This window comes from Drosophila arizonae, chromosome 2 (assembly GCF_054131065.1).
Source record: "Drosophila arizonae isolate 15081-1271.41 chromosome 2, UAZ_ARI_1.0, whole genome shotgun sequence".
Lineage (NCBI taxonomy): Eukaryota > Metazoa > Arthropoda > Insecta > Diptera > Drosophilidae > Drosophila > Drosophila arizonae.
In genome coordinates this window covers 2,355,795-2,369,403 of record NC_142922.1, presented here as the reverse complement: position 1 = coordinate 2,369,403, position 13,609 = coordinate 2,355,795, and the positions used below count along the sequence as shown (strand labels likewise).

The following is a 13,609-nucleotide window of genomic DNA, read 5'->3' as shown; positions in this document are numbered from 1 at the left end:
GCCGCAAACAGTGCACAAACGCCTCGGGGCTTTTCCCAAGTCAAAGGAAAGGAAACCTCTGGGCCGTCAACACTAAGTGCTAAGCAAATTCGTCTGGCTAAAGAGTTTGGCCCAGAGCCAAACGAAATGCACACAGCTACAACCTACGCAATGTGGCCAATAAATAAGAAAAGTGTGAAGGTCTCTGCTTTTGGCCAATCTCTCGAACCAAGCCAATAACACAAGCTGAACTGTTGACCCTGCTGCTGTTGCTGTTGCCGTAGATGTTGCTGTTGCTGTAGATGTTGTTGTTACTGTTGTTGTGCATTATAGAATGTGATTAATTATGCTGACATTAAATCGGCTAATAGAAATATATCTCGTTGCGTTTGAAAATAATGTTGACGTGATTGTAATTGAAGTTGTTGCCAGTTTGCCTATTTGAATGTTGCTGCTCTGCCTGTTGCCTGTTGCCTGTTGCCAGTTGCTGTTGCCTGCTGCTGTTGCCCGTTGCCCGTTGCCTTTAACCCTGCAGAAAATTGCCTTTTCACCGGTGACCGCTGTGTGCAGTTTATTGCAAATTTGTTTGTTTGCCATGCCAGGATAACTGATGGTGAAATTTACTGTGAAGCCCGCTTGCGCATATACAATATGACAGAATACATTAATCACATTGATAATTGGCAACAGTTGCTGGCTTTCACGCCACCAATTCGAATTCGAATTCGAATCCGAGCTCGAATCGAGCAACAATTAAACAAAAATGTGCGCCCATATAACATCTGTAGAGAGAGAGAAAAATATATATATCTGTGTACGTCTATATAATTAACTGTTGCTTTAAGTTATTTGCGACGCATCATCAACGTATTTAAATCAATTACAATCAGCAATTTGTTGCTGCTCCAACTGCCTGCTCCGGCTGCTGCCTTCTCTTTAATCAAGGCATGCGTTTGTATTACAGATAGATGACACTGCCCCTGGAGACGTGGCCAAGTCGTGTTAAGTACGCGCGAATTAATGTCTTGGCCGAGTCACTACATCTTGGAAAGTCCTCTGCAGCGATTGCCATTGCTGGTTGCTGGTTGCTGTTGCTGTTGCTAAATTGCAAGTCGAGACAAGTCAAGAATTTAACAGCCAAAGCGCCGCCTGCTAGTTGAGTGTGTGGCAGTCAGGCGGCGCGTAATTTACGTCGATTTGATGTTTCCAACATAAATTTATAGCGCACACAATTTTGCCAGCGATTTGTTGCCAGCGCCGCCTGCAACATGTTGAATTGATGATGTTGCTGTTGTTGTTTCTGTTGCTGTTGCTCCTTCTGCTGCTTGGCGTGCTTTGATTTCGCAGAGCAGCAACACACAAAAATGTCGCAATAGCATTATAATGAAAAAGCAAGAAAAATCATGTTGGCATGCGGCTGCTGCTGCTGCTGCTGCTGCTGCTGCTATTGCTGCTGCTTCTCGCTGAGTTGAGCAACATTTTTGCTAGCGTTTTGGTTTTTATTGACTGAAGAGGCCGCCGCCAGTTGATGCGGCCGCTGCTGCAGAGGCGTCTATTGAAGAGGCGCCTGCGTGTATGAGATATGGTGTTGCCGTTGCACTGTTCCATGGCTTTGGCCGCATGTTTCTGGCCCGAGACATGACATGTTCGAGGAGCAGGAAGTCGTTTTGCGTTTTGCGTTTTGCCACATTTATGAGTTACGCTTTGGCCGCGTGTTGCAAGCAACGCGGCATGCAATCTGCCACTTATGGCTGCTGTTGCTGTTGTTTGTCTTTTCTGTTTTCTTCTGTTTTTAATTATGTGCAACTTGTTTGCCGACTTAGCCAGCAAATGATGTCATTAGCACGAGTGGCAAGCCGAGTTTGGCCCACAGTGCAAAGGTAAAAAGACACGCACGGCGATATTAAGATATTAAATGCTAGCAAAAACTCTTGCAACATGTTGCCAGCTAAATGGTTGCCACCCCGGGCCAGCACGCCGATCTAATTGCAATTGGAGCAGCATGCAAAATGTTATGTGCTTTAATAGCAAATGCCCCCGGGACTGAGGCACGTTTAATACCAAAATGATGCATGTTGCTGTTGGTGGGTGATGTTGCTGCCGCTGCTGCTGCCGCTGCTGCTGCTGCTGCTGCTGCTGCTGCCTAGCCCAATTACTGAGCACCTGCAATTGACAATCGAGCCGAACCGAAGCGAACTGCATGATTTATGCGGCGCACCATGTTCGAGTCCATGGCGGTTCCATAAACAAATTGTCGCCGAGCGCTCTAAATGGACCTGCGTCTGCCACAGCCATGAAATTGAGCTGTAATTGAATTGGCGCACAGGACACAGCGCAGCGCCGCAGCACAGCACAGCACAGTAAAGCGCAAATATACATATATAACAAAATTGTTTCAAACAAACCATGCAATAGATCGTCGCGCTTTTTGGCCATCTTGCAATTTATTGCGGCGCATTTCAATTTCACAATTAAAACACGAGCCAAAGGCAACGGCAACGGCAACGGCCCAAGCCCGAGCTACCACATCATTAGCTTTTTGCCAAACAAATATGGTCATTGTCTTCGTGTGTGTATGTGTGTGTGTGTGTGTGTGTGTGTGTGTGTTTGTGTATCATAGATATTGCCACATATTGCATGCGACTTTGTTACGATTTTCAAACATTTAACATTTGTTTTAGTCAGGCCTGCATGTTTGCCCAGCCCGGAGGCCCCGCTGCCTTGCATTGCCTTGCCTTGCCATGCCTTGCTTGGCTGTTGATAATTTGTAAGCAGCAACTTTGTTGCCGTCGCCGTCGCCGTCGCCGTTGCCAATGTTGCCTGCTTGTTGCTGTCCAACTTGCCAATGTGGCCAATATGTATAACTTAATCAATGTGCCAAGTGCCAAGTGCCGCATGCAAGTGCTCAGGCTCAGGCGCTAATAGGCAGATCACAAGTGGCATCATCTTCATAAATATGTAAAATTTATTATTCCTCAATATAACAGACTAAACTATAAATTATAATAAATTAAATTACAAATACATTTTTTATTTATTTTTTACCATTTTAATATAAGAGATTAAAATATAAAATATTTAAAAAAAAATTATAAATTAATGAATACATTATAAAGTACAATGTATATTTGTATTATATATTATATTAATGAAATTTAATTATAAATTATCTTAAGGGTAAGGCCAGGGTAAATCGCCACAGCAAACAACACTAGAGACGAACTAGAAATCCCCGAATAACCTCAAAGATTCATGCAATTCCCCAAAAAAATTAAACTGACATATACATATATAATATAATTGTGTATATTTGATTGAATAAATTTTTTAAATTATCACATAAATGTTGCTTTAAGATAAAATTAATAATGTAATATCTTAAGTAGTTTTTGCCTAACTATTATTTATTTTTCTGTTGCTTACATTGTTTATATTCTTTATTTTTTAACAAAAACAATTATTCAAAATTTTGTAGAGAACTAGGAGTTATTAATAATTGATTTTTCATCATTATAATATAGTATTTTGTATTATAATAATATTTTGATATTAAATTTAGCTTATGCACGCCGATTATTTCAAGTGTAGACTTCACTTTAGCTGGTGTAATCAAAAAGTCAGCTTTGAGCCGATTTTTTTTTGCCAAATTGGATGGATTTCTGCGCAAGTGATCAGCAGTGATCAGTTGTGATCAGTGATCAGGTTGCCCACCCGGCAAATGGCAAACAGCGGAACGGGCCCCAGAGCCAAAGCGAATATCATTGTCAAATGCGCTTTTAATTGATGTAGACAGCGCCCGTACATATTGGACAGCCGAGCTGGACACTCGAGCTCGAGTTGGAGTTGGAGCTAGAGCTGAAGCTGAAGCTGGAGCTCAATTGGCTCGAGCACAGCTGACAGGCGCACATTAGCAATAAAATATCTAATTGGCGTCTCTTAAGCAACAACAACAACAACAACAACAATAGCAAGTCAAGTCCAGTCAAGAAATGAAAATTTTCATAATACATTTGCGAGTTTTTTTGTTTGCTTGAAGATTTGCTTTGAGTTTGTGTGTGTGTGTGTGTGTGTGTGTTACAGTTTATGTGCCGTGATTTATGCCGGCTAGCATTAAATTTATATCATTTTTAATGAGTAATTTACACAAAATTGCATTAATTTGACCAACACATGCCACGGCGACAACTCATGGCAAATTTCTGACATTTCCTTGATTTATATATCAATTCGAATCGAGTCGAGTCGAGATAAAGGAGCGTAAACGATCTTGACAATTAATCCAATTACTTATGATTTTGTATGCATAGCTACATATATATATATATTTGTATATATATATTTTAATTATCTTTTTGCTATTAATTTGAATTTAATTCCCAAATGCCGCCGCATTCCTCCGGTGCTCTCTTGGCAACATGAGCGCCGAAGTGTTGCCAATTAAGCGGCGCATGCAATGTGCGCGTGCATTGCGTGGCAATGTTGCAACGATTTCCATATGCGAGCCACGGCGTATCGAAAACGGACGCAGATCAAACGACGCCCCGGACTTGGATTGAGATGATGATTTAATGTCACAGCAGCCCGTTGACCATAAATGCAGCGTTTAAATTAATATGTACGTACGTCACCTAATGAAGCCAGCAGAGGGGGGCGGGGGGTGAGCGGCCAGAAGACGTGATCAACGCGCTGCGACGGTATTTTTGGAATTTTTACAACACCAACGGTGGCTGGACAGCCAGCGGCCGGATCGTTCCAGTGCTACACACTTGCCATTTTCCATTAGCAATAAAACAACAACAACAACAACGACGACGATGACGACGACGAAAAAGAGACATTACGAGCCGAAGACGAAAAGAAATGTTTGCAAAAATAGTGCGAATGCGAGTAGCTTTGAATTATGGTAAAACACCTAGCCATGATTTATAGTTGTTGTAAATAAAGAAATTAAAATGCATTTATGGGCATCAAACGGGCAGTCAAGTGGCTATTGGCCAGGTAGGCCGCCAGGTAGGCAGCCATAAAGGCAGCTTCTGTTTAAACGGAAAACGAAAACTAATTGCCAAAATGCTGATAAGATTAGTTTTGGCAACACCCCCACTCTACTACGTGTGTGTGTGTGTGTGTGTGTGTGTGAGTGCAGGCAAAGTGTCCTTAATTAAAATTTGGTTGCATGCTAGCTTGAAAACGTTGCCAATATTAATGTGGCTCTGTAATTGGTTTCTCAAGACCAAGTCACGTTAAGTCTATTACAAGAAATGCATTTTGAGCGGGTGACGCGACGATTGCATAACACCACTTACTGTTGTTGCTGTTGTTGTTGTTGCTGTTAGTTTGACAAGCAGGTTTAAGCAGTGCAGCCTGCCAAGCAGTCGAATGGAAAAGAAAAGCCGCCATTTTGATTTCCAGCTGTGTTGCTATAAATTAACACTAAAAGCTCATCGTAACCGAGTCGTCCCATGTCCAGGGGGCATGCGACAAATTTATGCTCACACACACACACGTTTGCATAGGCAAGTGCAACGGTAATTGGTTTCTGCATCTGCAACATTCAAGCCAAACGAACTAACGACTGAACATCGCATCGTTGCGCACTTGTTGGCCGTTTGGCTTCATCCGAATTTGGTTAGCCTGAACCACTAAGTGCTTAGAACAAGCTCGTTAAACGTTTTCAAATTCCACTGCGCTATAAATTCTGACCAAAATGTTGCTAATGATGTGTTATGAAAGGCACTCATAAATCGTTTGATTCCATTGCAACACTTTGCCAAAGGGGGCAGACCCACCAATTAATTTATCGATCACATCTTATGGTATTTGTTCGTAGCTAGTTTTAGTTGATCAAGTTGTTCTATGCGAAGGTAGCGTGAACATTTAAGAGTGGAAGCAACTAAATGTGTCCTACTCAAATTACTATTATACTCTCTTTTGGGACTAAGTGTCCAAACCTACTTAACGCTTTTACTTTCCTTCTATATTTCTCTCTCTCTTTTTTTGTTTTTTGGCTCTCTCTTTGTCTCTCCAGTGCACTCCCTCTTTCTGTTTCTCAATCTATTAGCCTCGCCATCCGTAATGATTTCTCTCATTGCTTTCGGTCTTTAAAATGACTTCCGTCTCTTTCCCTCTTCATCGCCCTCTCTCTCTCTCTCATAATGTGCTTCCATTTAAATTTTTACTATTGTGGGTGGCAGCCAATCGTAATGCTCGCTACTACATCAGGTCCTAGCCATAAGTGACTTTTAGCCCAGGCACGCTACGATCACACACGCGAATATCTCACATGCGGCACATGGAGCGCGCGCCTCAGTTGTTGCAACTTTAGCTGTCCGGCGACTCGTGTGGGTTCATCGCATGGTCGCGCGTGCCCGGCCAGAAGCTAACAATTATATTGGCCGACCCCGGTGATCCGCTGCAGCTACAACTGCCAGCGCCTGGGTGAATGGCGCCAGGCAACAGTCAACGGGCTGAGACTTTCAAATGGAAAGCATCCATATATGGTTTTCCACTTGGCGGCACCTGGGATTAAGCAGTCAAGAACTTAGTTTATTCATAGAGCATGACACCTGCTAAAGCCACTTATTTATTATTGATAAGCCAAAAACTGGTTGATCTTTCCCACGGTGAGTTGCCAATGGCATCAGCTCCAGCAGAAGGCAGCCGCAGCATCGTCGCGACGGCTAAGCTAGGAATTGCATGTGTGCAGAATAGTGGAAGATCAAGTGTCAAAAGTAAAGCCTAGCCCAAAGCACACGGAAACCAGTTAATACTAATGCCTTATTCAAATAGTAACACTACAGTTATATCTATATATGTAGATGATATAGATAAACGAGAGCAGGCTGAAAAGTTGGGGTGTTCAAATAAAAGCAAGAGGAAAGGATAGAGTATATATGAGAAATATTATATATGTATGTGCAGTGGTAATGTAAAAAATATAAATAAATATAAAATATAAGTAGGCCAAATTACAATATAAAAAACCTAAAAATTTAATAATATTATAATATTTCCGATTTTATTTTGGAGCAGCATTCATGTATTATGTATGGAATCGAAAAACAATCAATTTTATATGGCTTGATCTAAAATCTTCTCTGTCATTTCTAGGCCGTATAGAGACCAGTAATGGTGGCTCTGGTCTCTATATTTTCATCTTCCATAGCTTTAGACTTCGTTCCGTTTGAAGAACTGAGCCTACATTTTGGAACAACTATTTTAAGTATTTTTACATGATCCAATTTTAGATCTCATTTCTATATGTTTTCGAGAATTATAACAGTTATACTCTTGTTAAGTTTTTGTTCTCTAGATATTGAGCTGTTTAAATAAAAAATATAGATTAAGAAATATATTTTAATAAAATTCTAATTTCAATTTAATTTGATTTAAATTATTTTAAAAATATATGAGTTTACATTGCATTTTTATGTATTCCTCATATTCACCTTAAGATCGCAAACATTTCAAACGCACCTCGTGCTATAGTGCAACAGGTAAGGACAAGCGAGCGCAATGCGTCAGCTGTGCGAATCACGAGAAATCGACAAATGTTGCTCATGTTGCCAAGCTGAAGGCAATCTATGGCAATTGCGCGGGCAGTTGTTGCAAACAATCATGACTTGGCCCAGCCAGCCCAGTGCTCAACTGCTCCAGCATCATCAACGAGAGCAGCGGCAAGCGCAGCAGCCGCAGCATCTGATGATGATGATAAATGTGTCGTTTGCTCTGTGGCAGTTCACATGAAAAACACATTACGCGCCAACGTTTCTTAATGCACAATAATGATGGAAAAATCATGACACAAGCCTCGCTCAATAATGTTGATAAATCAAAGCAAATAAATCTGTGCTCAATAGATATATACTATATATGTATTTGTATAGCTGAGAGCCAACAGGAACCACATTGACAGCCATATAAAGCGATTTGATGACTTCTATTCCGATAGGGCATACGCCGTTCGGCACGATTTGGTTGCCTGTTTTTGTATTTCTGTTGACATGGCCAGAACCGCAAAAGTTATGAACCTGCGCTGATCCGCTAGAAGCAGCAGTCCCATATGCCACATGCATGTGGCACGTAACTAAAAGAAATATAGACACATGCTTCTGCACATATGTGAAACAGCAACAAAAACAATGTTTAGCAACATGTTGCCAGCCGCCGCCGACACAGCAGACTTGTTGACGGCAGCTTTTGTCTTGGCTAGCTGATTATACCTGGCGCATATGATGAAGCGGGTAGATAGATTACGCTAACACATGTACATATATAAATTGAAAAAACAAATTCAAAATTTATATTTAGACGTTCCATATTTCAATTAAGCTGCATAGAAAATCACTTACATATTCCAGCAAGCTGGCTGCGCTAACAGCACAGACAAACAACATAACATACTTCTGTTAATATTAACAGAAGAACATTAAAGAGCTTACATGCGGTAAACTCTGTTAATTGTTGTTTGTATATCAATTATTGGTTTCAAAATTATTATTTGGTCGCAATATTTTTGGTATGCACCATATAATGGTATATCAGTCATTTTATATCAATACATTAAAATTCTACAATTACTTTTATACTTGATATTTTGACAGCCTGTGTTGAGGCCCTCTAGGGTATTTGCTAGTCGAGCAATAAATGACTGACAACTAGCCTAATGTATGTTGTTATTGTTGTCGTTGCTCCCCTTGTATAAGCCATTAAAATATATAGTTAGTGTTATTGCTGTCAATATGAGCTTGGCAGTGCATTGCAGAGGGAAGAAAAACAGCAACAGCCCCAACAACAACACATGTCAGCGAGCCTGTTAGGCTAGTTAATAATGTTGCTGCTGCTGCCTGATGCTTTGTTGCTGATGATGATATGGATGTAAGTAAGCATAATCACGATCTAATTTATTTACAAATTTTTGTGTTGAAATCAAACGTTCGAAGTCGTGTTTAAAAGGTTCTTTATGATTTATGCTAGCGTTGAAAAGCCAAAATGTGTATGAGTGTGTGTTTGTGTGTGTGTGTGCCAAAAGCTTCTCACAGTCTGGGATCAATTGATGGACATTGTGGCAGCACAGCCGTCCCCGTGGATGCTGTGATGAGCAATTGGCATCCAACTACACAAGGTCTGGATAGTTTAGATTTTTTTCTCCTCATTCAATTGATGGGCATTGTGCCCGAATGGCAGGCTAATCCTAATGTATCCAGGTTCTATTCAGCAATTGCTGTGAAACGTTAATTTAGATTTATGGCTCAAATCGCAACTAGCTTGATGTGTTGTGCAACAGGCAGGCAGCCAGCCAGCCAGCCAAGCAGCCAGGTAGGTAGGTTGGCCGTGCGAATGCTCCAACAGACGCAAATGGGCAGCTATTGCATGTGGCACATTTGTCATGCGGCAGATCGTGTGCTCCAGCTGCTGCCGCTGGATGCTGCCTGATGGGATTGCGACTACAAGACGCTGCGGCCAGGAAACACAAAACAAATGTTATTTACTGACTAGCAATAGACACACACTTTGATACCCTTACCATAAAAAATCATGAAAACTTCAAGGTCAAGGTCAATCTCCTCACTAGCATACAAATTTTTATATACATTTACATACACATACTTACATTTACATTTGGGTAAGCAAAGCGATGATAATGATAGAGAGCACCCATCTCACTTACGCGCCTTGAGCTAATGGCTTTCAGGATCCAAGCTCAACGAAAGTTGGAGAGAATAGCAAATACGAATTAGAGGTGAATTAGTTGAAAAAGCTATCTCCAGTTGTTCCATCTCTAGGTGCACTGTCTGCTATACTCTCATCTCTATGTGTTAGAGCAGCCAGCAAATGTGTTGATTAATTTTTTGATGTTGATTGCGAGGCGGCGGCAAATGTTGCATTTGCTGCAACTGCATGTCATGTCACAGCCAAATAAACATATCAACATGATAAATATGCGACCCATAAGCAACATCACTTATCGGACAGTGTCCGGGCTACACGCAAAGCGAAGGACAGGCGCATAAATCAGTTGCGTTCCTCTTTTTTAATCGCTGATTTCCGCTTCGCTGGAAATGAAAACAGAGCCAGAAACTGGTTTGCCATTTTCGAATGGGGACGAGCGCCCGAGCAGAAGCAGCAAGCAGAACTATATGGGACGGCCCTCGTACACTGCTCAAAACTGCGGCACAATGGTTGTTGTTATTGTTGATTACATTTTAAATGTTTACTAAATATTACATTGTTTATTAAAATACACACATTTCAATTAGCTTGGTTTTTGTTGTTTTTTTCTGGTTGTATTTATCGCAAACTCTGCACACTTGTTGCTCTGTTTGTTGTTGCTGTTGCTGTTGCTCTTGTTAAACAGTAAAACTTAATTTTACAAAACCTTAGCCTCGGAGAGATCATCCAAAGGCTTGCTGGGTGGCGGAATCTTGTATTCCGTCTCTGGGGTCTCGTAGATCTTCTCCTCCTTGGGCTCGACGACAGACACGTTGTCGGGCAGTGGCTTCTTGGGTCCAATCTTGTTCTTGGGATCGTAGGGCAACATGATCTTAACCTTGATGCCAAGCACGCCCTGGCGCAGCAGAACGTGACGTGTGGCAGTCTCGACATAGTCGTTGCATGGATCACCGGAGTGGATCATGAGTCCATCGACAAACTTCATCGACTTGGCACGCTGACCACGCAGCTTGCCAGAGACAACAACTTCACAGCCCTTGGCGCCGGACTCCATGATGAAGCGCAGCACACCATAGCAGGCACGACGCACAGCCAGACCTCCAGTCAGCTTGTAGCGCAGAGACTCAGCTTGAGCGATGGCGCAGAGACCGCGAGTGGCGACCTTCTCGGCGTACAGTTCGATGCGGCCGGTTTCGAAATTGAAACGCTTCTGAACCATGGCGGTGAGCTCACGAATGCGACGACCCTTCTCGCCCAGCACTTGTTGGGTCTTGGTGGCCATGATGATGATCTCAGTGCGGGATGGGGTCACACGCACCTCAACACCGGAGTAACCATCTTCAGCGAGCTCACGAGTCAGGAACTCGTTCAACTCAGCCTTGAAGATACCGTCGGAGACGAACTAAAATAAATCGAAAATTGCAAATTGTTAGGCGAACACACCAAATTTCAAAGTTATAACAAATATTATCATTGCTGGTCACTGTTGTTGTTGTTCACGCGAGTGTCATGCTGAACGGGGGCTCCACGCCTGCCGCTGACGCCCGCGATTTGAGGTTAACTTTGGGTTGGTTTTGTTTTTTGAGTTTCCCGCGTAGATTCTTCACATAACTTTATGCACCCAGCACGTGCACAGGGACAATACACTTCTCTGTTTGTATTGCAATGCAATTTTTGTTTAATTACCTTACGTTTCTTTGAAATGTTTAGGTTCATATTCATTTCATACGACTCGCACGGAACGTGGTCAAAAAGAAAGAAAGAAGGCACCCTGCTTTACCGATAACATGGCCGTCGTACGAACTGCTTTGCCACCTGTAGGGTTGCAAGTTGAATGCAGCGATTCTAATGATGTCAACTTATCGATATATTTAGTCTTAATTGTTTTTAATTTTACGTTTAAGAACGTTCTACCTTCCCTCAACACTACAAATTAATGTTTTTTTATTAAGAACTTCTTCAGAAAAACTTAATTAGCTCATTATCTTGAACAGCTGAGCTTCGTCAGTCGATAGTCATAAATCACCCCTGATGTTTCTGTCAGCTGTTCAAATGGGCATACACAAAACTATCGACACCTCCTCAGCTAATGCAGCTACAATCGATGCAAATATATATTGACTTATCAATAATTGCATCGATAATTTTACAGCTGTAGAACAAAGCAGCAACCAATTGCGTCTCATTATTGAAAACGAAAATAAATAACAAGTTCTGCAGAATTCAATCATCAATATGTCGGAAATAAAGGCGTTGGAGCACGCCACACTCAAAGTGCCGTACGAAATACTAAACAAACGCTTTCGATCTGCTCAAAAGATTATCGACCGTGAAGTTGACCAAGTAATGAATGTTTCGCGACAAGTGGAAAAGGCCTTGGACGCTGAGCAACCGCCCATATTGTCAGATGTGGCCAAGTTAATGGGCAATGTTGCACAAAAACTTCAAGTGCTTAAACGTAAAGCTGACGAGAGTATCAATGACGAATTGAGCGTCACGCAAATATGCAAACGCAAGCTCCATCATCTCAAGGGCATCATGCCTCGCTGCAAGGGAGACATGTTTCTTAGTTCTGTTGATCAGTGGAAACGTATCCGTATCGATCGCCTGGTTATCGAACACCTGTTGCGCATGGGCTACTACCAGACAGCCGAAGAGCTGGCGACACGCACTGAGGTGCGTCATTTGACTAACGTGGATATATTCCAAACGTCGCGTGAGGTGGAAGAAGATCTAGCAAATCATAGCACGACTAAATGCGTGCTCTGGTGCATTGACAACAAGTCAAAGCTACGGAAAATCAATTCCACCATTGAATTTAGCTTGCGTGTACAGGAGTTCGTTGAGCTTGTGCGTCAGAATCAGCGCTTGGAAGCAGTCAAGCATTCGCGTCGCTATTTTCCAGCCTACGAGAAGACCCAGTTGACTGAGATTTGTCATGTCATGGCACTGTTGGCCTATCCGACCGACTCGGAAATGGAGCACTGCAAGAAGTACATGGATCCCAAGCGCTGGGATCAGCTCGTGCTGGACTTCCGTCACGAGAACTACCGCCTGTTCCAGCTGTCCAATACATCAGTCTTCTCGGCAGCCATACAGGCCGGTCTCTCGGCGTTGAAGACGCCTCAATGCTACTCTCAGACCTGCCGCAATCTCAATTGTCCCGTCTGCCAGGACGATTTCCACCAGATTGCGCTCAAGTTGCCATACTCCCACTGCGTGCAGAGTCGTCTCATTTGTCGCGTCACCGGCTTGCCCCTGAACGAGCACAACCAGCCGATGATGCTGCCCAACGGCCAGATCTACGGCCGGCTCGCTTTGCCGAAGATAACCAATGAGGATGGCACCGTCACCTGCCCGGTGACGAAAGTTAAGTTTACAAAACCTAAGATCGACAAGGTATTTATCATGTAAGGCGCACGAGGCAGTCTAAAGAGTGTCAGACTTTGTTAAACTTTAACCCCCTATATATATACTATCAATATCATTAAGCCAGAATCAACTATATATATATATATATTTTGTATAACTATATTTCTATTATGTATGTATCTAAAGTGGCGCCCAAAGTTTTCCAACAACTGCGCATTTGAATTTCGATTACGATTAGTTAGTTCTTCATCTTCAACCAGATTTGATTCTCGTCGCTGCGCCGTCGCAGCTCTATTGATTTTTCCGGCAGCGCAGTCAACAGCAGCAGCGGCAGCAGCAGAGATAGAGGCAGAGGCCGTATGTCGATGTTGATTCATGCTGTGCGGAGCGAACGAGCAGCGTTATTTAATTTCTTCCTAAGTGAAAACTATTCAAATATATCAATATAAATAAAGAAAAATTCATATAAATAAGCAAAACGTCAAGCGTTTCCAATTCTTTCGGGTTTCCCATTTCATTTGCACCTAAACACGAGAGTGAATTCTTATTGTTGTTGTTGTTTTTGTTCTCATGATTGTGATTGTGGCAG

At 42.3% G+C, this 13,609-nt stretch overlaps 2 protein-coding genes across 2 annotated transcripts; one reads left to right on the top strand and one right to left on the bottom strand.

The window, feature by feature from the left end:
• Positions 1-10,188: 10,188 nt before the first annotated feature.
• Positions 10,189-11,495, bottom strand: RpS3 (ribosomal protein S3). The gene is made up of 2 exons (XM_018000098.2): positions 11,335-11,495; positions 10,189-11,050 (listed from the first exon to the last, which is right to left on the bottom strand). Exons 1-2 carry the CDS (start codon positions 11,368-11,370, stop codon positions 10,346-10,348), a joined length of 741 nt encoding a protein of 246 aa, XP_017855587.1. The 5' UTR covers positions 11,371-11,495; the 3' UTR covers positions 10,189-10,345.
• A 222-nt stretch (positions 11,496-11,717) lies between these two features.
• On the top strand, positions 11,718-13,499 carry Kaz (E3 ubiquitin-protein transferase Katazuke). The gene has a single exon (XM_018000097.2). The coding sequence runs from the start codon at positions 11,884-11,886 to the stop codon at positions 13,060-13,062; it is 1,179 nt and encodes a 392-aa protein (XP_017855586.1). The 5' UTR covers positions 11,718-11,883; the 3' UTR covers positions 13,063-13,499.
• Positions 13,500-13,609: the final 110 nt, after the last annotated feature.

What these genes read in the sequence shown, in the direction of transcription:
- RpS3 (XM_018000098.2), bottom strand. Translation starts at nt 11,370, where the DNA reads ATGAATATGAACCTAAACATTTCAAAGAAACGTAAG. An exon ending in ACATTTCAAAGAAACGTAAG is followed by an intron (nt 11,051 to 11,334) that starts GTAATTAAACAA and finishes GATTTATTTTAG; the next exon opens with TTCGTCTCCGACGGTATCTT.
- Kaz (XM_018000097.2), top strand. Translation starts at nt 11,884, where the DNA reads ATGTCGGAAATAAAGGCGTTGGAGCACGCCACACTCAAAGTGCCGTAC.